Source organism: Pteropus medius, unplaced genomic scaffold (assembly GCF_902729225.1).
Source record: "Pteropus medius unplaced genomic scaffold, Ma_sr-lr_union100, whole genome shotgun sequence".
Taxonomy (NCBI): Eukaryota; Metazoa; Chordata; class Mammalia; order Chiroptera; family Pteropodidae; genus Pteropus; species Pteropus medius.
Window position 1 is genome coordinate 123,267 of NW_024347862.1, and position 25,579 is coordinate 148,845.

Below are 25,579 nucleotides of genomic sequence, written 5' to 3' on the forward strand. Positions count from 1 at the left end.
CACTCCAACTTTCTATCCAAAATTTATCCAGGTCACAGAATAAGCTGACTATAACTGAGGTGTTATAGCCAGAAATAAAAACCGTGCTGGTTGAAAGGAAATTGTAGTAAAGAAAGATGCTAAGCCAATAATTACACTGCCTTGTAATGTCAAAGTTCATAGAACTATCTGAGTACAACTTTCCTTTTATACAGAACATGAAACAAATATTGTTTCTGGAGATTGGAGAAAATGAAGGGCCCTTTGGGGTGTAAATGGCAACAAAACTTCTAATTAAAACTATGCCTTAATATTAAAACAACAGAATACCATTTTGCATATCAGACTGGCAAAGTTTTTAAAGAATGCAAATACCCAGTGTGGCAAGGGTGTGTGGAAATGGGCATTCTCATGTTGTTGGTGGAAATGTAAATTTTTTCAGCTTCTTAAAAGCAATTAAGAAGTTTTATTGAGATAACTTTCCCATTTATAATAACAAGCTTCAAACATATATCAAATAGAATAGTATAATAAACCTCATGGACCCATCACTCGGCTTTCATAATTACCAACTCATGGCCAACCTTATTTCAACTATTCATTCACCCACCCACTTTCCCCCCTCACTAGATTATTTTGAAACAAAACTCAGATGTCATTACAGATATCATCTGTAAATAGTTCAATAGATATCTCCTTTTTTAAAAAAAGACTTTTATATACTACATATCCCAAAATTAATCTTTCCTTAATATCATCAAGCGACCAGTTAGTGTGAGGATTTCCCCAGTCATCTCATAATTTTTTTAATAATTGGCTCGTTCAAATCAGGATCCAAACAAGGTCCCCATATGTCAATTGACTGATATGTTTCTGAAGTCTCTTTTAATCTGTAAATTCCCATTCCTATTCTTTTCCTTCGCAATTTACATGTGGAAGAAACTAGGTCATTTGTCCTACAGTTTTCCACAGTCTGGATTTTGCTGACTACATTCTTGTGTGTCTTTTAACTTGTTCCATTTTGTCTACCATGCTTCCTGTAAGCTCATAGTGGAATCCAGAGACTCGATGAGATTCAGGTTCATTCTTTTGGTAGGATTATTTCATATATGGTGAAATGCAATAGGAGGTACACACCACCACTAGGACTATAATGAATGGTTCTCTCTTTTTCATGATATTAACAATGTTCAGAGGGTAAATTGATCCATCCATTATAAGATGCCTCATCAGCTTTTTCTTGATGGATTCAAACTATTGTTGATGATTATTGCCTAGATCCACATTTCATTAGAAGATGAAAAGTGGTGATATTCTAAGCCAATCATCCCCTCTTTATTTATTAGTTGTAATGCTTCTATAAAGTAATTGTTTACCTAAGTACATTTAGGGATAAAGGCTGCATTCTTTCCCATCATTTACCAGTTTCCTGAATAGTGTGGTGGTCCCCTAGCATCTTCAAAAAGTGACTAATGAGTTCTTTCTTTTAATATCAATATGAGCTTGTGGATTTTAAATATATCTAATGTATTTCAATCTATTGTGATTATTTTCCTTTCTTTCCAGGTCAAATTGTCTCATTTTGGCCCCTTCAAGTTAGATCATCAGTTCTTTCCACAAGACCGCAGAACAAAAGTTTTTACTAGCTTCCTTACATTCTGATAAGATAAGATGTTTTAGGCACATCTTGTATATTTCCTGCCCAGAGTTGGAATCTGCCATTTCTCTACGTAGCCCTGATCCTTTTACTAGAAAAATGTATTTAGAGACCACATCAGCTCATTGCTGCTGGATGAATGACTGTATCTAAACCTTTCTAGTGGCCAAAACATGTTTTTTCAAGAGAAAACATATCATGAGTTCATACTGACATTCTAATTCAAATTTAGGATTCTGGGTTTTTATTAAAACTTGTTTGATTTTTATATTTGTATCTTTTCTCACTTTCACAAAAAAAATCATGGTTCTTAAATAATTTTAAATGTTAATACCATTAGTTTCTATCATGTCTCTTTGAGGAATTTATTATAAGAAAATCATCTGATATGATATCTATGACAGTATTATTAGTAGTAGGAAAAATAGGAAATAACCTACATATAAAACAATAGAAAGAGAATATAGAAAACTGTACATCCCTATAATAGAATACTATATCGTCAATAAAAATGGTATTGTAGATTTTCAGGATGCTATTAAAACAAAAAAGAAAAATATCAAAATGAAAGCTTTCTCCTGTTCTTTTTGTTTCAATTGAGATAAAATTGACATAACATTATATTAGTTTCAGATATACAACATAATAATTTGATATTTGTAGAAAGCTACTTTAAAAGAAAAATAAATCAAATACTCTGGCTGAAAATACAAGGACTATTGAATAAATATGTAAAACCCCAAACAAAATATTAGCAAATCAAATCCAAATTCAGGTATACATGAAAAAGATCAATTAGAGTTTATTCTAGAATGCAAGTCTGGCTCGATTATTAAATATCAATTAATATAATTCACCAAATTAACAGAAAATAGGAGAAAAATCTCAACAGATTCAGAAAAAGCAGTAAATAAAAATCAATGTCCATGAATAATGATAAACATCAATTAATAATAAATGTACATTAAGAACTAAAAATAAAGATAATGTTCTTAATCTAATAAAGGGTATTCTTTTTATAAAAATTCTGCACTAAACATTATCCTTAATAGTGAAAGTTTTTCCTCTGAGCAGGAAGGAAAAAAGAAAACCTACCAACACCACTTCTATTCAATAATTTATTAGAGATCCTAGCCAGCAGACAAAAAGAGAACAGGAAAAGAAAAAAAGAAATACAAAGATTCAAAAGGACTGGAAAGAAATAAATTGTCAATATTCACAGACAATATGACTATCAAAAAATCAAAAATATAAGTTAGAAAATGAAAAAGAAATTATACTATTTATAATACCATCAAAACACACCAAATATCCAGGAATAAATCTACTGAAAGATTTGTAAGACCTCTACCCAGAAGACAATTAACTTTTATTTTAAACTCAAGGATATTTCATGTTCACAGACTAGAAGACACAATATTATAAGGATATCAATTCTTCATACACTGATGCATAGCTATAATGAAATCCTAATGAAAATCCTGCAAGATTTTTATAGAAACATCCAGGTTGATTCTGAAATGTACATAGAATAGCAACGGGCTATTCTCAAAGAAGTTCAAAGTGGAGGAAGGATCACAGTATTTCATAAAACTGAATACTATATAGCAATAAAAATAGAAGGGAAAAAACTCCACAGCTTCACCCAACAATACTAACTAATCTCCCAAACATAATAATAAACAAAAGAAGCCAGACAAAAAGGAAATAATACTAAGTATGCCATTTATTTAAGTTCAAAACCATGGGAAACTAATCTATGGTGTTAACAGGCAGGAGAGTACCTTTGAGGGGAAAGGAAGGAAAAGTGATTAGGAGGGAGCATGAGAATGGCTTTTAGGAGCTGGTAATGTCTATTGTTTAATCTGAGTTTTGGTTACCTATAACCAAATGTTCACTTCTTGATATATCATTGTACTATATGCTTACAAATTTTTTTGCATGTTTATATATGTATGTTATAATTTATTTAAAAAGTAAATTAAAAAATCATAAGGAAATATGGTAAACATAAAGGAAATTACACAAATAACATGGAAAAGAACAGATATAAAAATGATTATAGAGAACATGTTAGATGTGGAATGCAAAGGAGAGTCAATATACTCATGTCTGATATTCCTAAAAAAGGGAACATATCAAGTGAAACTGAAAAAATTTTCAAAGTTTCAAGAGATAAAATTTTTCTAAAACAAAATCTTAACCTATACATCAAAAGGACACACCCTGTCCTAGGAAATTCTGATTCATATGCTGGTGAAGACATCTGACTTCAAAGAAAAGTTCAAGGATAAAGATAGAATCAAACATGCATTAAGACAGAAAAGAAATGAGGAAAATATTCAAATTTAGAGTACAGATTTCTACAAATTAAATGCCAGTAAAGAATGGAATAAAATTCTAAATAACTCTGGTTACTGGACAGAGCATAAATATATTAGTTACAAAAATAATGCAACTAACACAAAACAGTGGAGAGGGAGGCGGGAGGAAGTGTCGGTGAGCTGACATCCACATCATCACAGCAGAAGCCAAGAACAGACAGAGACTGAAGCTCAAGTGCAGTTTAGGAAAACAAAATGAAGCCAAACTCTTCCAGTTTCACCTCAATTTCTTTTTCTTCAGCTAAACTCAAGTAAATTTAAGTTTAAAGTATTCAGATGAACAATAGCATTTGGGACACAGTGCCATTTCCCCTGTTTATTTATCTTTGTATGTCTGGAAAGGTGTCTGGAATAATAATAGCTACCAACTTTTCAGTTAATGAGGATGTGTCTGGGTAGAATTTGCTTATTTATTTGTTTATTTATTTGTTTGTTTGCTTTTAATGTACTTCTCCTTTTTGGTATTGCTTCAATCTTTTGTTTAAAAAAAGTCATCGCTCCAAAAATGAATAATGAATTAATCATCTATGAAAGACAGATAATTCATTTTATTTTTTCCTGCCAACTTGTACAAACTAATCGAATCTACTCATTCCTTCCTTGATGGAATCAGTAAATAGTCACAGAACTGGACATGGCTTGTTTCATCAAAAAAATATACCTAACTGTTACAAAATTATGAAAATAAAAATAACTGCTATAGACTGAATGTTTGTGTCTCCCCAAAATTTATATGTTGAAACGGAATCCTCAGTGTGATGGTATTGGGGTAGCCTCCGAGAGGTGAGTAGGTCATAAAGTGGAGCCCTTATGAAAGGGAATACTGCCCTTACAAAAGAGACCCCAGAGAGCTCTCTCACCCTTTCTGCCACGTGAGGACACAGTGATAAGATGGCCGTCTATGAACCAGGAAGTAGGCCCTCAACAGACACCGAATCTGCTGGTGCCCTGATCTTGGATATCCCAGCCTCCAGAACTGTGAGAAATAAATCTCTGTTGTTATGAGCCACCTAGTATATGGCATTCTGTTGTAACAGCCTAAACAGATTAAGACGAATTTTCATGCAAGTTCACAGACTCCACAAAATTGTAGATCACTGACAATCAGGGTTAAATTTAACCATAACTCATATCATAAAGACTTGTAAGAATTCTCTCTATATTTCATAAATAATGTTAACACAACTACTATTCGATTTTCAAATTTTAAAATATAAGTATCCAAATCACCTATAAAAAAGTTAAAAAGCAGAAAGTGCTCACTAATTGCGAATTTAGTGGATAACCACTCAGGACACTCAGTGATATAGCTAAATAGGTCACACTAGCCAACATGAAAATAAAACTATTTGGACTCATACTCCCTTTAAAGTAAGACTGACAATACCTAGGTCCTGTACCTTCTTTATCATTTTTACAACCTGGAGGAAAATAAGGAGAAGTCCCTCAAAGTCAAAAAGGACATATTAGAAATATGGATAAAAGAAAAGAAATGTTTAAAGGATAACCAAAAAGAATCTCAGTTTTTTCAGAAGCTAGAATGAAAAAGGTTACCATCAAATTTAATTTAATATATAAGACATGGAGAGAGCATGAACAGTACAGAGGGTTGGGCAACATTCCAGGAAATAATAAAATTCATAGTATCATCCACAAACAACAAAGAAGCAAAAAGGCAACTCTTTACCTGCTGAGCTGTAGCATCCTGTTGGACATAAGCTACCTGGCCTGGATCTGTAAACAGAGTCTAGACAAAAATAAAAATTAAAAAAACACAACAACAAACTTATCAATACATCTTTAGACACCTCGCCTACACAGGAAAAATTATCCCACTGCTAAGTACCAATTCAGGAGAGAGTTAACTCTCATATAGCTAGCAATAATCCTTCATTAATAAAGAAGATAAAGATAGTAATCTTACATTTAGCTAAAGTCTTTCATTAGATGACTCCAAAGAAATTGTATAAGCTAACCATCTCAGTTGGCTAACATACTTCATGATTTTCCTCTTAAGCAAAGCCTCTCTTGAGGATGAATGTCATAGCTAATTAAAAAGGCATGTCAAGAAAATGTAAGACATGCCATGAATGAGGGTGCATACACTCACACATAACATGTATCACAGGAGTAGGCTTGCAAGTAAATGAAAATAGATACAGATATATAGACATACAGAAGAGTATTATATATACAAGCATTACAACTCTATCAAATATAAAATGTACACTATTGGAAGTAGAAGAAAATAAGTTACATTTAATGTTCCATAGATTCTTTTTGAAAAAAGCTATTAAAATCATGATTTTTTTAAAAAAAGTTCTCATTATAAACACATAATAATTTGAGTCATGAGGCAGCAAAGCTAACTAGAGAAGAAAAATCTTTGAAACTATTTTAGCTAGGGCACCACAGAAAATCTCCAATGCAGAAAAATATTCCCCTAAAGCTTTCAAAAAATTTTAATTTGCCCATGCCTTCAGCAAACTATGGGAATAAGAACTACGGTTAAGTTTTGATTGCAGAGAAATATAAAAGAGAATTTCAGCCAGTGTCAGATTCTTAGATTTGACCAAAAAAATTATAATTGAGACATTTAATTGCATAGTTATAAACTAAAAGCAGGGCACAGAACATTCTTTAAATAAACTATGTGATTTTATTTGAATATAGTTAGGGGACTAAAACTAAGCAAAAGTATTCCAAAACTATCATCTATTTGGCAATTTCAACTTTATACCAATTTGAAAGGTATTGATTAGGTGGGTCCCATTTCTTCTTGGAATCTGAGCCTCTTGATTAAATATTGCATGAGTGACATTTTTATTACCAAGATACTACTATAAAAGTATGGAACTTTTTTTTAATATGTTTAAAAGTACTTTGTACAGTGTAAAGTGCTAACAAAGGAAACTAACATTTATATATTGGGGAATATTTGTGTCCTGAATTTGGAAACTAACAGCCCATGAGACTGGGAAAAAAATAAAAGTAGCTATAATTGTACGGCCTTACCTTTGCTCTGTTACAGTCTTACAAATAAGTAAGGTATTAATAGCACTTAATAAGCTAGTAGGACCCTTTGCTTACACATTTAACTTTAATAATCTATACATTTTCACTGATCCACCTTTGATTAAGCTATACAGAACTAAATGCTGTTTTTGGTTCTTGATATTTAGGAAAAGTAACAAGTTGATAATCTAGACCATGATAACTGGCAAGAACTGATATGAGGCTAGTGCTCTAACTCCTTATTGCATTTAATTTAAATAAATAAATTAGATCTTCCTCTGCCAAATTGGTTATAAACTCCTTGAAAGCACAGATCTTATCTGAATATTTCCTGCATCACCAGCCCTTTGCAATGACTGGCAGAGAATAAACATAAGTAATTAGTGAATTAATTGATTAATAAACAAACTATATACAATAATCCTTCACATGCCTGAGCAGCTTCCACAGGATGGATGTATACCAGTGTATGCTCCGGACCATCCACTGAAGTGTAGGAGGCACCATCTGCTGTGTATACCACTTGCGGGGGCGGACGAACCTGGTCATCAGTGTAGACAATTTGAGCCACAGTTCCAGCGTCTGGAACAAAGTGTACCTGGGGCAAAAAAGCAGCCAGTATGTAGCAACTACTCTAATAGAACAAAACCAATCCCACAGAGAAATAGTTGTCCAGACATATTTGATAACATTACCAAATTACAAAATTCAAGTGATTCCGTAATGTAAAAAAATATGTCAAGTCTCAAAAGCCAATTGCTTTCAAGGCATCATAAAAATTCTACTTTGTAACCAATAACGCCTTTTAGCAGACACATTAAAATAAGGTCATTTTCTTTCCTACAAGTTCTTTCATACTCCAAGGCTATATTGGAGGCACTTCAGTAAATGTTTGCTGAATCAACGACTGCAACAAAATTCCTTGCCAGCTAAGTAAACATACAGAAAATGTTAATGAAGTACTTTTCAGGGGTTCTGGACAACTATTTCAGCAATCACCAGAGTAAATAATTTTCTATCTACCAAGAACTAAAACAGAAACTGAATTTCCTAAAATGCTTTAAGAGTACTCAGCTTTAGAGGTTTGAATTCTTGAAGGCTCAAGTTTGGCACACAGCCTAATGCCTGATATTGAAGGTAGAGAAGCAGATGGCCAAAGTACACATTTGGGAGAGAAATAATTTATGTGCTGATATTGAAATTAGGCACTCGAAGGTCAGAATTCTTATTCTTATACTGTCTTGGCTCTAGACCTAACTTTATTATTTCAGTTTTCTCCAGTGGAGAATAGTAGATCCCAAAAATGATTCAATCCCCAGAAAGAAACCTAGAGATCAAATGCAATCAAGTGCCACAGAAATAAAACAAATTTCCACTTCTATACTAAGTCCAGCTTCCACATGAATTTGATTTGTCCATGAGCACATAGTTTATATATTGGAAGAATAAGCCTTATAACATATTTGTGCAGTTTTAAGTGTTGCAAGATAATGTTGTGACTTTAAATATATTCATTAACATCAAAACCTTGGACTGGTTTCAGTGCTTAAAAAAGGCAAAAAAAAAAAACCCAACCCGTATTTCCTCAAAAGAAGAATTACCCAAGCTCTTCAACCTGGTCTTCACCACTTACTCTTCTGCTAACTACTCGCTGGGAGAAGGAATGGTGAGGAAGAGGGGGTGCCATGAGGGATACTGAGTTCTGCTATCTGATCACCCATAAATGGGGACTCTGGTCACACAGAGTGCCATAACCATATTTTCTTTTATTCTGTTCTTTAATGGACCACATTTTTGTTTATGAACAAAATATATGAAAATAACCTTCAAAATGGTCTCCAGGAGAACAAAACAGCATTCTCAATGATTCTGCAAGGAGCATCTCTGGAACTTTTTTTAAAGTATTCAAACTTTTAAATCATACCAGATTATCAATTTTATTTATTGTAATATTATATTGCTTAAATTAAATAAAATATTTATATTTAAATGTTTTGATGTCAACTTCATGATTTTGATAATAACATTGTAATTATACAATTTGATTAAAAAATTAAATAAAAATTACATATTAATTATAATGCTTAAATGTTAAATTTTATACTTTGGTCCCATATAAAACATGGCTCCATATGATTACCGACTCTTCTCAAAATTCAAATCCATACCAAAATGCAGAGGTTTGCCTTTGTTAAGAATAGTCAAAAGAACGTATAGCTGGCTATGATAGCAATTTGGAAGGCAGAGATCATCAATTCCAGAAGCATTTGAATAAATAACTGATCTCCAGAGCTACTGATTTAATGGGACAACTTTCAATTAGAGGTTTACATTCCGAATTTGAAAAGAGAAAAGCCACTTACTTTATAGACATACCTTGTACTTCACTATTCTCAAAGAATCAAAACCCTATACTAGATAACATCAAAGAAACACCTTTCAGCACCAATAACAATATAAAACAGGGGAGGGAAATAGATCATGACAATGAGTTGAGGAAAGGCAGAGAAGCCTCTGGGTGGTAGCTCAGCTCTTCTGAATCACACTAAACCATACTGACAAGGCATTCCAAGTGCTGAAACACTGCCTGTTCCTTACCTACCAGCTCTGCATGTCAGCTTCCTCCCAACTACTTATTACTATATAGAAGCTGCTATTCACCTGTCAACAATCTGCACCCAACTAAAAAAGTGCTATCAATACCAAGCTGGAAAGACCACTCTTTCACCTGTGCAGCATTCTCTTCATGTTCTGCAGATGTAGGCCACACGTGTGAGCTTTCATCTTTGGAATCCATCCTTTCCCTACTGGACACCTCCACGTCCAAGGTGCCTACAGCAGCATGGGGTGGAGGACAGTCATCTGTCTACCACGTGAGTGTTCATGAAGGACAAAAAGACGTCCCTACAATGTGCCTGAAAAAAGAGACAAAAAGAACAAAGACTTTAAATAGATGAATACATTTGAATAAATTACAGTTTCAACCGCAAAGAGAGTGAGAGAGAAAAAAAAACTTTATAAAAGAAAATATACCTGGGCAAAAAGGTAAAAATGGAGAAATTATTTGTAATAATACAATGTATTGCATGCTTGCTGTGTTCTAGGCATACATGAGGTATATGTAACCCTCATCAAAAATACTGAAGGTAATTCTCTGAGTTCTAATGAGAATAACGTTCCCAGATGCTAAATGCAGGCAAGTGATGGGTTCACAACCAAGTCTTATTACTGCACAGCTCCAGCCCGCCCCTGTCTTGCACACTTGCTTAGATACTGATTTGCTATACCACCTACTCAACATCAACAGCAGAATAACAGTCACAAAACAAAGAAAAATTTTCAAGCAGAGGAAGCCAAATTTTCTGGGCCACAATTTCGTGCATATAAACAGAAACTTTGTTTCCCGTTTGGTCAGTACAATGATTAGTGAAAAAATCAAAAAGCCCTACCAAACATCAACAGGCACTTTATCTACATCTTGTGACCTTATTATTCTTTTCCAAAACAGGCATTTTAAGAACATCGATCTTCTCTTTTGATGATAAAACGCTGACATTTTAAGTCCCATGAGATTTGCTGTTTAATAGGGCAGTGGGACAGCCATGCCTGATACACCTCCTCCCGCCATTCCATTTAAAGTAGCATACATGGATAAGAAAGATAAAACTGCTCAGAACACTGTTAAACTAAAGGTAAGAAAGACCACTAGCCAAGATCCAGCTAGAATTCTTCTCATTATCAATGGTGAAGCATTGGACCAAAGTTTTGCCTTTTGGGATATTAATTTTAAGCTGGTTATCAAGAAATGAAAGACTCAAAAAGAACCTTTGACCCTCTCTCTTCCTGCCTAAGAGATTCAGATGGAAAGGCCTATTCCAAAAAGGGCATCTTGGGATGCTCGCCTTAGCCCGATATAAATTAAGTATGGTAAATAGTAGGACTTCAGGCAGGGGCCTGTTAGCTAGATACCCCCTAGGTCCCCTCATTTCTGAGTTGCCCAGAAAGAATTTGCCTGTCAAGTGTGTTCTGCTCTTCCTCAACTACCTGTAAATCACCCATTCTCACTACTGAAATCAAAGACCCCTGCTCCACTTTTTCTCCTTTATCCAAAACGTCATATATACCCAATGTTGCCTCATTGTCTTTGGAATTTTCACTTATGTAAATTCCTCCTGTTCATGTATTAAAATTTTGATTTTCTCCTGTTAATCTGTCTTTGTTCATTTGATTATTAGCCCAACTAAAACAACTTAGAAGGTGGGAGGAAAAGTATTATTTCTTTCAGCCCCCACAATGGAAATAAGCTGAGAAGCACATTCTAAGATGACACATGCTCCAACCTCTGAACCAGACCAAAGCTCAAAGAAGAAAGAATCGATGCTGGAACACCCAATGCTGGGGCCTAAATCAGGAACACAGAACTGCCACGTCCAAACCACGTGGGAGCCTCTTCTGAGCCATGGAGAAGCCTGTTCCTGCTTCACCTCAACACTGCCATCATCGCTGCCACCCCAAAGCCCTCCCACCACATATACACTCATCCTGCACACACCCTTCTCTCCATCAGAGGGCACTAGAAATGACCATGTCCACCAGTAGATGAACGTATAAGCAAAGGGGGGAGGGGGGCTGCCATGGAAGAACTTTCTGGAGAAATGGAAATGTTCCACATCCTGTATCTAAACTGGGTTGTGGTTACATGGGGAAGATACTGAATCAGTTAAGGTGTCTGTACAACTGTTAAGTCATTATTAGTTTCTGAACTCCAACACTAGCGCTCATCTCCCTGTAGCTGGTGTATGAGGGCACTGGGAATACACAGGGAACGTGCTCCATGGGGAGGCAGCAGTTACTGTCAGAGGAGTGGTGGTTAAGAGGTTGGGCTCTGACCTGGATTTGGGTGGCAATTCTGAGACTTAACTAACCTTGACAGAACACAGAAGTTCCCTAAGTTCCTCTCCCTTTTCTGTAAAATGGGGATCATAAGGTTATTGAGAAAATGACATAAAATAATACAGGTGAAATGCTTTACAATAAACACATTAGCATTTTTAAAAAGGTATTCAATCACATTGAATTTTTCTGTCTAATTGTCTGCCTCCCCATCTCAACTCTTAAGTTCTTTCAGGTCAAGGAATGTGTTTGTTCATGAGAATAACTCTAGATCTGGCTTGTGGCAGGTACTTGATAATTTGTAAAGAGTGGTTTAAAGATATCACCTTGTGCAGGGGGAAAAGAAAAGAGGACACCTAATCCCAGCTAGGGTGTTCAGGGATGACTTCTCAGAGAAGATGAAATCTGAAGGAAAAATGGGAGCATGTAAGCAGAAATGAGAAGGGGCAGACTGAATTATTTTTGTTCTAATTTTACCAAAGTAGGAAAGTAGATATTACATGACATAAAAACCTATTAACTACACAAGACAAGGATAAAGAAGGAAAAAGAAGAAATAACTACTTAGCAGATGTGGAACAAATTAACAGAACAGTTAATCAACACAGAGGAAAGTTTGTCAGTAAACTTAACAATAAAGATGTGAAATACTGCCCACAATGGTAGTTCCCAATAACTTTAGAATACTGTTAGCAAAAAAAGAAGCCCAAAATAGTGAAAACCCATTAATCCAAAATAAGAGATACAAAATACCCAGTTAGTAGTTCCTGTTCTTTAAGACATAGTTATAAAACCTATTGAGCTTCTATAATTACTAAACTATTTAAAACACCAACGTGATATTCTGCAATTATTTACTGTTTAATAAATTGTTTGTAAATACTGAATTCTACGTATTACTCCAATACTAAATAAGGCACTTTAAATCCTCTAGCATCTGTGTCTTCATCTGCAAACGGAGAGTATAAAATGGTTTCTAAAGTCTATTCTAGCCTTAAGCTTAGATGGGAAACAGTAAAGTAGAAAACCCATAGAATCTGAATTGAACATCCTGGCTTCCAGATTGGCTCACTAGTTATATAACCTTGGCCAAATCACTTAAATTTTTAATATGTAAAACAGAGATAATAATTATCTCCTAGAGTTATTGTGAGGGTTACATGATATATGTAAAAATTCTAGGTACAAGATCTAGCACATAGTAGTGTTCAAATATATCAACTTTCATATTTTATAGATGAGCTTATAAGAGCTTCAGAATTTTCAAAACATTTCATATATTTTTAAAAACCTAACAACTTATCAAATAATAAATGCCCCGTACATGAATTTCCTTTATAGTAAAGCTTGTCATATTTTTTTCCTATTTCAACTGCCTAATTTATAGAGCTCTGTTGATAGTTATCTATAGGAGATAGGAAGGGGGGAAAGCAACCAGGAGCTATTCAGCGCTGTCCACCAGGCAGGTGCTACCAGGCTCTGTTAGCTAGGAACAGACTTCCTTCCGGAGAACCAAACTACACATTGTTAGAAAGTGGTCATCCATCTTCCCTCCTTTGATCCATTGTCCAAAATGTTACAGACTTCATTTTCAGGAAGAGAAGGACATGGTTGCGTTTCTATCCTCCCTAATGACCTTATTCAACAAATATTTATTATGTACTTACTATATGTCAAGTACTGTTCTAGGTCCTTAAGAAACATCGACATATCAAAAATGATATTTGCCTTCTTGACATTTCTGGTCTAGTTATTTTTTCTTGAATACCATTGAATAGTTGAAAGTATGAGCTTTAGAATCCGCCAAATCTGGGGCTGTGCTCCTAAATCTATTGTGTGCTTAGTGGGTGCGATGTTAGTAAGCCACAAACTGATCCTCAGTCTCCTCATTTGAAAATCTAAATTAACGGCCCAGCATGGTGGTTGTAAGAATTAACGATCTGTATTTCATCAAGTCTATAATGTACTTTTTCTACATTTTAACATTTCTAAACTAGGGATCTATTTTATAAGAGTGGTATCCTGCAGTCACTATCATCCAGGTGGCAGTCAGGATGTGGCTGCTACTGCCTGCTCCTGTGCGACCTTGCTCACAGCCTTTCATTAGTTCTGTCCTCGCTTCACTGAGTCATGTGTGTTGTCAGCACTAGACACCCTGAGTCTAACTGCCACTTTGAGTCTCTTCAAAAAGATTACACTATAATTTGGCACTAAAACTGAAAGGCATAGGAACAGCAGCTGAGTATAAATTTGATTGGAGAAGTAAATATTCATCATGGGAAAAATGACCTTAATAACCAGACCTATGGGGACCTGAGTATAAAAGACAATGACATGTATGAAGCTGGATTATGAGCCGTTATTACCGAGATATGTGGAAAGACTGGCCTGCCTCAGGCTGAGTAAGAAAACACCAGGGTCATAAATCCCAGGATCAAACTCCCAGAATGGTACTAGCTGCTTGGAGGAGAGTCCTGATGACAGCAGTGTGCCCTCTTTTAAGGAACAATGAGTCACCAATACTCTTGATGGCACAGAGACACATTGATGACTCTGAGTCAAAAGTGATTCTGAAGAGTCACTCTGAAAGTGACAAAACTTTAGGAATACCTTAATCAATTTATTTCACTTATATTTTCCCTTCCATGTACGTACAAGAGTGCTGTGATTTAAAAAAAAAAAAAATCTGTCTAAATAATAAATCTAAAAGAGCTCTTTTAATAAGTATGTTATAAAAATTCTAAGTGGCAAAAAGCGCTTGTATCAGTTTAATTGGCAATGATTTTTTCTTCTGTAATGATACATAAACAATCATGTATCTTACCATCAACATCAATTCAATGAAACATGGTAGGCAACATTTGGGATCACATAGCATAATGACAAACCTTCCAGAAACGGCGGCTATTTTTTCATTCTTTGTGAATACAAAGCATAAAAAGGTAAGCAAAAACTCCAATGGAACTCCCAATCTAATAGGACAGATGGACGGTGCACTTCCCGGCTCACCCCAGGGTGACACCTGCATAATGAGATTGACAGTGGAAGATTAAGCGAGAGGAAGAGGGAAAGATCAACAACTTTTCCAGCCACTAATAAGGCTGGTCCCCAAACTAGACAATGGTGTTTCCTAGTGGCCCAGCCTCCACACTGCCTGCCCTCCTCCAGTAGGAACCATTCCCATCTTGCTGCTCGCTCCAGAGCTAGACTCCCTCATCATCAACCAGCCTGGTTCCCATCAGTTCTTCTGTCCTGAATGAAGCCACTACTCCAGAATCACTCAGAATTTACAGAGTCAAGAAGCTCCCGTGTGGAAATGAAACCCAAATCTGCCTTCAAAAGATATGTACCTAGGATCACAGGTCAAACTATAAATACAATTTCACTTTAAGATGTTGTTATATATAGCGATTAAATTCCATAGGATTACTGGTACATTATCAAACCTCAGAAACATGACAAATTCAATAGAGATTTCAGTACTTGTATGGTACTTTATATACCAGATACATCTGGTATCTTATATACCATATACATCATTATTTAAATAGAAAGAAGTATACCACATTCCAGACTTTTCTGGCTCATGATAAACTAACTAGTATGAATTGCTGGCTACCTCCCTGAAGCCCAACACTAGACTTGCCATAGAAAGAAGTTAGCGAGAGACTGATGGACCTGCAAAATGAACCAAAAAATTATGACAAAGAAACAGGAGAAGGTTGAGTCACAATCTGGGGAAGGAGCTGTGATGGGCTCTGGAGGCCAAACAGAAGGGGACTAGTCATCACAGAAGCGGGGAGATGGAGGGGGAATGTTTCTATTGTTCGTGCCCTGATATTTCCCTGAGTTCCCACTGCCCATGCCTATACCTATCACTGCAATGCAGAAAGATAGCCAGCCCAGTGCTGCCAGCAGAGGGGAACCCTCAGGGCAGCACAAGAAGGCTAGGTGAACAGCATATACCAAGGGCTAGGAGATTGGTAAGCTGCCTCCTCTTGGGACGAGGACAGAAATATGTACCTACAGGAGGTTGTTCTGCTGCACATGAGGTGTGGCTGGGCCCAGATGCTTTCTGCCCTGATGTACAAGCAATTGCTCATTTTGTTTGTTTGTTTAGTCCTTCACCTTTCTTTGAATGAATATGTACAGCTGTATGGTAACTTTTGCTGACCCAAGTATAAAAAGAGCATCTTTCAGGAATATTTACATAGAAATTAGTCTCTATTTAGAGGAGTACTGCTTGAGCTTGTTTTAAATAACTTAGCATAAATACTACTGCCACTGGAATAGGAACTTGGATTTGCCATACTTATATTAAAGCAGGCTCTGGAGTCAGACAGCCTGGCTTAAAATCTTGGATCTGCCACTTATAACTTTTGACAATTTGTTTTCTCTCTCTCAGCTTCAGTTTCTTCATACATAAGGATAAAGATTCAAAGTATATCAGGTATTTAATAATAAATAACAAATGTAACTAATGTACATAACACAAAACACTTTCAAGTCCCAAAACAGAAAGGAAACTCTTCAGAAGCCATATTTAAGGTTGCATTCCACTAGACAAATGAAAAAAATCATTTCACTCTATGTGTAGAGAAAAAACATATTCATTAAAGCACTGAGTTATAAAAAGGAAAAAGAAAGATTCTGGGGAACCCAACTGTATGACATAGAATAATGGAATTTAAGTACTAAAAGCGAAATTCCAGATCCATGGTTCTCAAGTATGTTCAGAAGACAGGACTCCTGAAGTCACAGTGTTCTTCTCTGAACATCATGTAATATTAATATATTTTTTAAATTAAAATTATTTGGGTAACACTGGTTAATAACATAATAAGTTTCAGATGCACAGTTTTATAATACATCATCTGTATATTCCTTTGTGTGCTCACCACCCGAAATCTAGTTTCCTTCCATCATTATATATTTGACCCTTTTACTCTCTTCATCCTCCCCCGACCCTATTAATACATCTTTTACATCACAAAATAATAATTGCTAGTGTTTGTATAGCACTTACTATGTGCCAGACATGTTCTGAGTACTTTACATGTATGGATTGATTTAATCCTCACAATAACCTATGAAGTAGATACATTATTATCTCCATAGGGACTGAGAAAGAGGAAGGTTAAGTGACTTGTCCAGGGTAACAGAGCTAGTAAGAAGCAGAGCTGCAATACAAGCCTGGGCAATCTGGCTGCAGAGCCCATGCTGTTAGCTATTATTTGACACTGCTTCTCACCCCATCAATGGTGTTATGATTCCAGCATAAATGGATCCATTATATGAGCTGTATAAAAATCATATCCAACCTCACTTTATAATTTTTCTTAAAACTATCAAATTAAGCAAAGCTAGATAGTCTCAAGTTTTCCAATAACATTTTTTGCTACCTGTTCATTTGGCAAAGATGACTGGCAGAAAAAGCAATGAAGAGTTAATAAAATCTCATAAGATAAAACCTTAAAATTAAGAAAATTCTTTTATTTTTACTTAAATGAAAGAACACTTTGGTCTAGCTCTAAAATACTAGTGTTTTGGGAGAGGACAGTTTGAGAACCACTCATCCAGGGCAATGTCTATTTTATAGATGACAAACTTAAGAATCAGAGAGACTAAATGAATCAGTTTGAGTCACACAGCAAATGGCAAACAGCACAAAAAGCAGGGCCTGAGACTTCCAGAGCTCTCACCCCTATTCCACATTGCTGTCATTGGATCAATCGTAGAAAGGGTTTAGATGAGTCTTTAATAAGAGATTCCTTACCTTGCCTGAAACTGTTTATCTTAGTTTGTTTTTCTTTCTTTAAGTTTTTGTCCTTGACTTCCCAGTTACAGAAAGTCTTGAAATCTGTAGCCCAAATCAAGGAAAATAGTGCTACCAGCCATCGCAATAGTCTAACAAAGTAAAGGCAGGCAGGTAGAAGAAAAATGTTTTTTGAAAATGGGTAACCCTTACCTAAGAGCTAATGAGACTTTATGTATAGGATGAGCTAAATATAAAACTTGTGTAAGGTCTTTGAAGGGTGGTCACTCAGAAAGAGACAAAGATACCCACTTTAAGATTCTTAGAGTTAAATTTTATGAGATAATAAAACCTCAGAATAAAAACTATAGGTCAAATAAAAGTTTGTGCAGAGAAATGAAGGAGAAAATCAGTGTTATATGAAAACTCAAATGAGGCAACCTACCGAGGTAAAAGTGACAAAGATCAAAGATGGCCGTAAGTGTATGAACAATTCTATGCAAATATTCCAGATCTGTGAACCAAAAAATGATGACTTAAGTTAAGTTACTTGGTAATGAATGAAGATATGTATCACTGATAGGAGGAAACCAATGAGGTAAGAAGCACTAAGTTAGAACTTCCCAGTAAGGATGGGCAACTTACGATATGATTTAAATTCCAAATGCTGATTTTCAAATTGAGTGATGATACTTGGACTCTATGTGTCCTTTGAAGTGATGTTACACACTATATTTTGATTCTCAGAATAATGCAAAACGTTTGTTTACTAATAATTTAATTGAAATAAAATAAATTTAGCTGAAATAAAAGTTTAAGAAACCATCTGTTACAATGTCAGTGATTAATATAGCTAGAAAACAAAAATGTATTAAGGTAAATCATTACCTTTTAAGTTAATAAAAATACTTTTCAGCTCTATAATTAAAATTAAATGATTTTTAAATGGTGGTATTTGAGAAAAATACAGGTTTAAATAGTATAAGGTAAAAGGTAGATAAAGGCTCTTGTGAAGATATGAGATTTCCGGATATAGTATTTCTAAACATTTAAGAGCATGGTGGGACAAGCAATTTTTTATGTTTAATTTGGCCTTGAACTACAACACCCCTTTGCCTTTAAGCTGGACACCTACACCCCTGCATTCGGTGCAGAGTAAAAATAGGTCAGGCCCCTTATGCTAGAGCCAAACTCCTGGATTCCAATCCTGGCTCCACCCATCACCAGCAGTTGACTTTGTACAAATTATCTGATCTGTGACTCAATGTCATCATCTATAATATGGAGACAAGAATAGGGTCTACTTCATAGAGTTGTAAAGAGGATAAAATGAGTTAACATTTGTAAAGTGCTTAGAACAGTCTAGATGATGGTAAGCATTTTACATGTTAAATGAAAGAAATAATGATTAGAGTCAATTCTGATCACAAATTAAAAATGGTAGAGCAAGAAGAAACTAAGTAGCAGAAATAGAGATGGAAATATGAAAGGGAAGAGAAGAAATAGAGGAAAGCAATGATGAAACAGAAGATGCTAGGGGTGGGTGAGGTGGAGGTCTAGGAAAGCAAGAACTAAACAAGCACAATAGGAAGAGGAGTGAGAGGGGAAAGGGAGAGAATAAGAGAAAAATTAGAGAGAAAAAATGAATCAGATTATATTGAGCTAACTGGGTAATAATCTAAAAGATTATTCCTATGAGAAAGATTTCCTGAGTAACATAAACGCAACAGCTACAGTCTGTTTGGGGGAAAAGACACACATTACACCCCCACCATTCGCTGACTAGGTAAGTACAGTGACCTTCTGAGAATCAATGGGACCCTGATAAAGTGCCCAGAACACAGCTCTTAAAAATGCCTTAAGTACCATCAACGGATATATGATAAACACAATGTGGTATGTGTGTGTGTGTATGTATATAGGTTTATGTGTGTATGTATAAGGTTTAATAATATTTCATTGTGTGTATATGTATGTGTGTGTGTATGTGTGTATATATATATATATGTATGTGTGTGTGTGTATGTGTGTATATATATATATACACACATACACACACATACACACACACACATACATATATACACAATGAAATATTATTAAACCTTAAAAGGAAGGTAATTCTGATACACAATACAACACGGCTGAATTTTGAAAATATTATACTAAATGAAATAAGCCAGATACAAAAAGATAAATATTGTATGAATACATTTATATCAGGTACCTAGAGTAGTCAAATTCATAGTGATAAAAAGTAGAGTTGAGGTTACCAGGGGCTGGGGGGAGTTACTGTTTAATGAGCACAAACTATCTGTTTAAGATGATGAAAAAGTTCTGAAATGAACAATAATGATGGCTATACAACACTGTGAGTGCACCTAATGCCACTGAATTATACACTTAAAAATGGTTAAATGATAAATTTATGCATATTTTACAATAAAATTTTTTTTAATTAAAACATGCTATAGATGATGCCAGTAGTAATCACCAAGCCACTCTGCCATGATGGAGATGGGACCTCACTGGTCCCTTACCATCACATGAATAAATCCCATGCCACACAGGAGCCCCTATTCCTTGCATTCATGATGAACCCTGAGCTCTGCTGGTCCTTACTCTGTCCAGCCAAACTGAACCTGAATTCTTCCTGTCATCACTGCCATCACTCCCAGCTCAGAATTCCTAAGAGCCAGTTAGCGGTTCTTTTCTTATAGCAGGGTAGCTACCATATAAAGCAGGGGGCCCCAAACCCCAGGCTGCGGACCGGTACCAGTCTCTGGCCTGTTAGGAACCAGGTTGCACAGCAGGAGGTGAGCAGCCAGCAAGTTTGGGAAGCTTCATCTGTATTTGCAGCTGCTCCCCAGCACTAGCATCACCGCTTCAGCTCTACCTCAGATCATCAGGCATTAGATTCTTGTGGGATTACTGGTCCTCGGCACCAAAAAGGTTGGAGACTGCCAATATAAAGCATCCACCAAAGTGACTGGCACATAGGAGATGAACAGTAAATAGCAGTGACTATATAGCAGTTAATAACTACTATTGCCAATGTCCTGTCAGACTGCAGCTTAGCTGCAAATGCCTCACCCACATAACTTACCTCTAAAATTGGGGTGGGAGGGGTGGGCAGTGGGACAGGAGAATACAAAAGAAGGTCCTTGTCCAGTTTACTCTCCTGTTAAAGACTGAATCAACACAGGCTTCCCTGTGGACCTATTTAACTGCTCCTTTTCCCTCATCTCCCGGGCCTCACTCACAAACTCTAGGCTCTGGTCCCGGATTTATTTCCCAGATCTCTGACTCCTGATCTGATTCCTCCTGGGTTTCACTCCACACTTTTTAACACAAGGTTTGGGAAACTCCCTATCCCACTGGCTGCAGAACCTACCATCAACTGCGGTCCTCTGGTTCTGGCACTGTGCCCCTTGGGCATGGCCAAGAAAAGACAATGTGTGCTGGGCCAGTCATGGGGGCAGGATATGTGGCTAGCTCAGGTATCTACCATGTGCTAGACACTAGTCTAAACAATGAACACTTACCAATTCATTAAATTAATTTAATGTCCACAATGACCCAATGAAACTGTTTGAAACTCATGTCCTCATCATTCAAGAAACTTAATAGTATAGAATAACAAACAAGTGCTCTGCTCTGAACATCTGATAAACACCGCATGACTGAACTATTATATTAAATTTGAGAGTTACAAAATTATACTGAGAATGAAAATGAAGGGCTTCTATTATGTTCACTCACTTGGAATGGCAAGCAGAGATCTTACATTTAACTGATTTCTGGAACAAATAGTTTTATAACTCAAAAAAAAAGAAAAAATATTGGACTTAGTTCTAAGTGGTAAATAGGAACTGGCAATGGAAATAGCAATGGACAAGTAACAAATCTACAAATTTCAGCACAAATTCCCCATTCTTGCTGAGAAAGGGAAGCTCAAATGATCCATCACATAAATTTCTCAATTTTAAACATTCACAACAAATTATTAACATTGAGTAAAAGTGGAAATGAATGGTTGAAAGTAACAATACTTTAACCTAGCCTAGCAAGGTTTTCCAAGGGCTCTCACAGACATTGTTTATTTGCTCTTCGCCTCAACCCTGTAAGAGGGCTGATGCAATATCTATCATTCTACATTTTACGAAAGAGGAAATGATTTTAGAGAGAGGTGATGTCACTTCCCTACAGTCATGGATCCGGTCAGCCTGAGGTTTCTCTGTTTCATCTTACTGTACCATGACCCCAGCTGAAGAGCTACTGGAAACTCGCAAGTGAGGGTTGTGAAATAGGACTAAAATATTTTTTAACCTCACTAGGAAATAAAATAAACACAATTTTAGTTAGGGAAAATATGCTGAAGGACCTAAAGATTTCTGGGAAAATAAATAAGCAAGGAAACAAGCTTTCAAAAACACTTTCAAAAATTTTTTTAAATAATAACAATAAGCCTTTCACTAGTTTCCAAATAAAAAAAAGTGTTTTTAATTAGGCCATTATGGATTTGGAATATTTCCACATAAACAGAAAGGTCTAACAATAAAGATTAAGGATGAAAAAATGATAATAATGGGGTTCTCCAAGTATTTCCTGATGCCATTCATGTTCAAAATTTGTTATATAAGCATTAAAAGTGAAATGTCCCAAGATCACAGAAAAACTCCAGGTAAAATTTCATGCCTGTGTAAAAAGAACTCCAGAAACACCTCCCAGAAAATGGATAAGTGAACAGATGATGGCAGAGTAAGCAGCACTTTTAATATCATCAGACTGAGCTATCTGTTACAATCTAAGAACTATTGTAAGATGTATCCTAAAGAAATTTTCCTAATTTGTTTCTGGCCATCATCAAGGATGATACTGTGTAACCAGAAGAGAACTGAACTAAGGTTTAAAAAAAAAAAAAAAAAAAAAAAAACATTAGAAAACATAGGATGACATAAGCATGCAAGGAATAATGAGTATCAAGCAGGACTGAAATGGCAACCTTGGCCTTCCTTTCCTCTCCATTTGTGTGTGTTCCTTTGCCCTTCAACTTCTATGCTGAAATCTTAACACCAGGCAATGATTCCTCCTACTTTTCTTGTGCACAAAAAGGGCTTCAGAGATTATGAACTAAAGGTTTTCTTCTGTGAAAGAAGGTTCTTTTTTCTAGTAAGGATTGTGGCACTCCTTTCTTGTGCCTTAAAAGAGGCATGCAAGCAAATCTTTCTTCATGTCAACCCAAGAAATGTGGGCTTTTTTCCCCTCATTCAGATAAGAACTTTTCATGTACCAAAAAAAAAAACACAGATTGATCCTCCCATCCCATTTGATAGTTTGTTAGCAATGCATTAGAACCCCATCAAGTCACTGAAAAGAACTCTCCCCATTCACACAAAGAAAAGAAAAACCTAGGCTAAGAGTCTTGGGGGTCTTAGCCTGACAATGCTACATTAAAATCCTTGAGAGTTCAAAAGGAACCAGCACTCAGTGTGAGTTCTAAAGAATGATAAACCTTGATGTCCGCCTTTTCCTTTTAACAAAGAATAGCTGGTTGGCTGGTAAAATGTAAAGGCAATTTCCAAGAGAAATCTATCAGAAATCCTCTATTCTACTCTCACAAGATTTTAGGTGCAAACCTCAAAGCCGCAGAGTTTATCACAGGCCTGCAGAAAAGCGTACAAATCATCAATATCCAACTTGAAGAATGTTCACAAAGTAAATGCATGTGGATCAAGGAACAGATCACCACCAGCACCTAAAAGCCTCACAGTGCCCTCTCTCAAAAGGTACCCACCATCTTCCCCCACAAACCAGCCTTTCCTCTGGCAGACTGCAGACGGGCAGGCACTCAACCCACCCAGCTGACTCCAGGCTGGTTCGCAGTCTCTGTAAGAATAGAAGGAAGACTAGGTCTGCTTCTGGGTTTGATCTTTCAGGGGTTACAACAGAGATTTTGAGGTACTTCCTAAGGAACCTCTTCCTTGGTGGACCCTTAATTCCAGTTTTGGTCTTCCCAACAAAAATACTGTGTCGTTATTGAAACGTATTTCGCCTAACTTTGAAATTAAATGTATTATATTAAGTATTCCTCTATATACGTTACAGTAGAGGAAACGTCCAAGTCCTACCAAAGACCAACCTTGGCACTCAGCTGCTCTGGAGCTGGTCCTTCTGGTATCCTCAAGGGCTTCACCCCTGGGTCTGGCAGCATCACTTTCTCCCTCCCTAGTGGAACATTCGCATCAGCAAATCTGCATAGTATCGCCTGTCTCTGCTTTAATTTTACTTATTTAAATAAAAAGTACTTTTCTAAACATGTTATATTTCAATAAAATGTTTACATTAAACAAAACTTTCCCTTGAACTCACTTTCATGCTCACTTACCACACTGTCTGCTAATTCTCACACACAATAAAAATTATGAAGACTCAGTTGTCTACAGTCCACTTCTACTTCCTCATCTCACATTGCTTCCTTGGCTCACCCCAATATGGGCTTTGATCCCCAGCACTCCCCCTGAAACTGCACTTTTTTAAATGTCTACTGTCAAACTCCAGGCGCACTCCCTGGTTCTCACCTTATTTGACCTCTCCACAACATCTAGACCCTCCTTCAAACTCTTCTCTTCCTCTCCTAACACCTGGAAGGAAACTTCCCCCGGTCTCCTCCCACCTCTGGCAGCTCCTTCACACCTCCTTTAGTGGCCTGTCCTCCAAAGCAGCGGTCCCAGCTTTTCGGCCTCACCTCTTTGGCCTGGGGGTTAAGGATCCCTGCTCTAAAGGCTGCACTTCCAGGCCCTCTCCTTGCTCTTTCTCTTCCCGAGCTTCCTCTTCTCTGGAGCACATTCCAACCTTTATGGCTTTTGCAGTAGCTGCCTGAATGCTTTTTGTATTCTTCTCCTTTTCAGATCTCAGAATCACTGTACCTGCTCAGTAGGCCTTTCCTGTTCATCCTTCCTTCCTCATTACTCTCCTTTAATACTGTGCAAAGAATTTATCATCAGTTAAGTGATGTATATATTTGTGCATTGTCTTTCCACCCCTGGAATGACTGCATAAGAGTGCCCTCACTCTCAGCACCTAGAACCATGCCTGACACCCAGGGTTGTCAACCCTGTTTCTTAAATGAATGTATGGCATAGCCCTTTCCTGCCTTAGGAGGGAACTTGATACTTAACAAAAACCTTAGGATGAATTCTCAAAAATAAAAAATGTGTTACCATTAAGAATGATGGATGGTACACAACTGTTTCCACAGTTACGTTAGGTATATATATAGGTATATATATATGACGTCAATGTTTGTAACTGAACTTTAATGAGATGGAAAGAAAAAATACAGGGGGAAAAAAACATGACATTATCTAGTACTATAAATTAGCAAATAAGAATATTCTGAAGGAACTTGAATTCATGCCAACTATACAACTGCAAAGAGACATAGAATTCAGCTGCTCCCAAGTTACACAAAATCAAAATCAGTACTTATAAATGCAAAGACTATACTGTAAGCCAAGTATGGTATTAGAAGAAATTCTCTGAGAAGTCCAATTACTATAACTCGAGGTGCATATCTTGATGTATGACTATATCGTTTCTAAAGTTTTCATATCCATGACCTTGTGTCATGCCATGACAACAATGTATCTGTATATATCTGTATCTGTATCTATATCTATATATAAATGATGTTTATTGCCAGATTTTTTTTTCCTAGGTTTGCATTGATTAAAATGTCCACTTTTTAAACAGCTTTGTGGAGATATAATTCACACACTCATTTATAAACTGTAAAATTCAGTGGCTTTAGCATATTCACTGAGTTATGAAACTGTCACCACAATCAATTTTAGAATATTTTTATAACCCCAAAAGAAACTCCACATCTCTTTA

General features: G+C 36.2%; 1 protein-coding gene across 5 annotated transcripts in view; it reads right to left on the bottom strand.

Annotated features, from left to right (window-relative positions):
* The window catches only part of PRDM10 (PR/SET domain 10), an 82,460-nt gene that overhangs the window by 41,220 nt on the left and 15,661 nt on the right, over positions 1 to 25,579 (bottom strand). For 3 of the 5 annotated variants that reach the window (XM_039878825.1, XM_039878821.1, XM_039878824.1), the window contains exons 2-4: positions 9,764 to 9,950; positions 7,469 to 7,633; positions 5,708 to 5,767 (exon numbers count right to left, since the gene is read on the bottom strand). In XM_039878825.1, the coding sequence (XP_039734759.1) occupies positions 5,708 to 5,767; positions 7,469 to 7,633; positions 9,764 to 9,832 (294 nt within the window). In that variant the 5' untranslated portion in view covers positions 9,833 to 9,950. Of the gene's footprint in view, positions 1 to 5,707; positions 5,768 to 7,468; positions 7,634 to 9,763; positions 9,951 to 14,816; positions 14,836 to 25,579 lie in introns of those variants that run through there. The other 2 variants (XM_039878822.1, XM_039878823.1) reach the window with 2 other exon arrangements.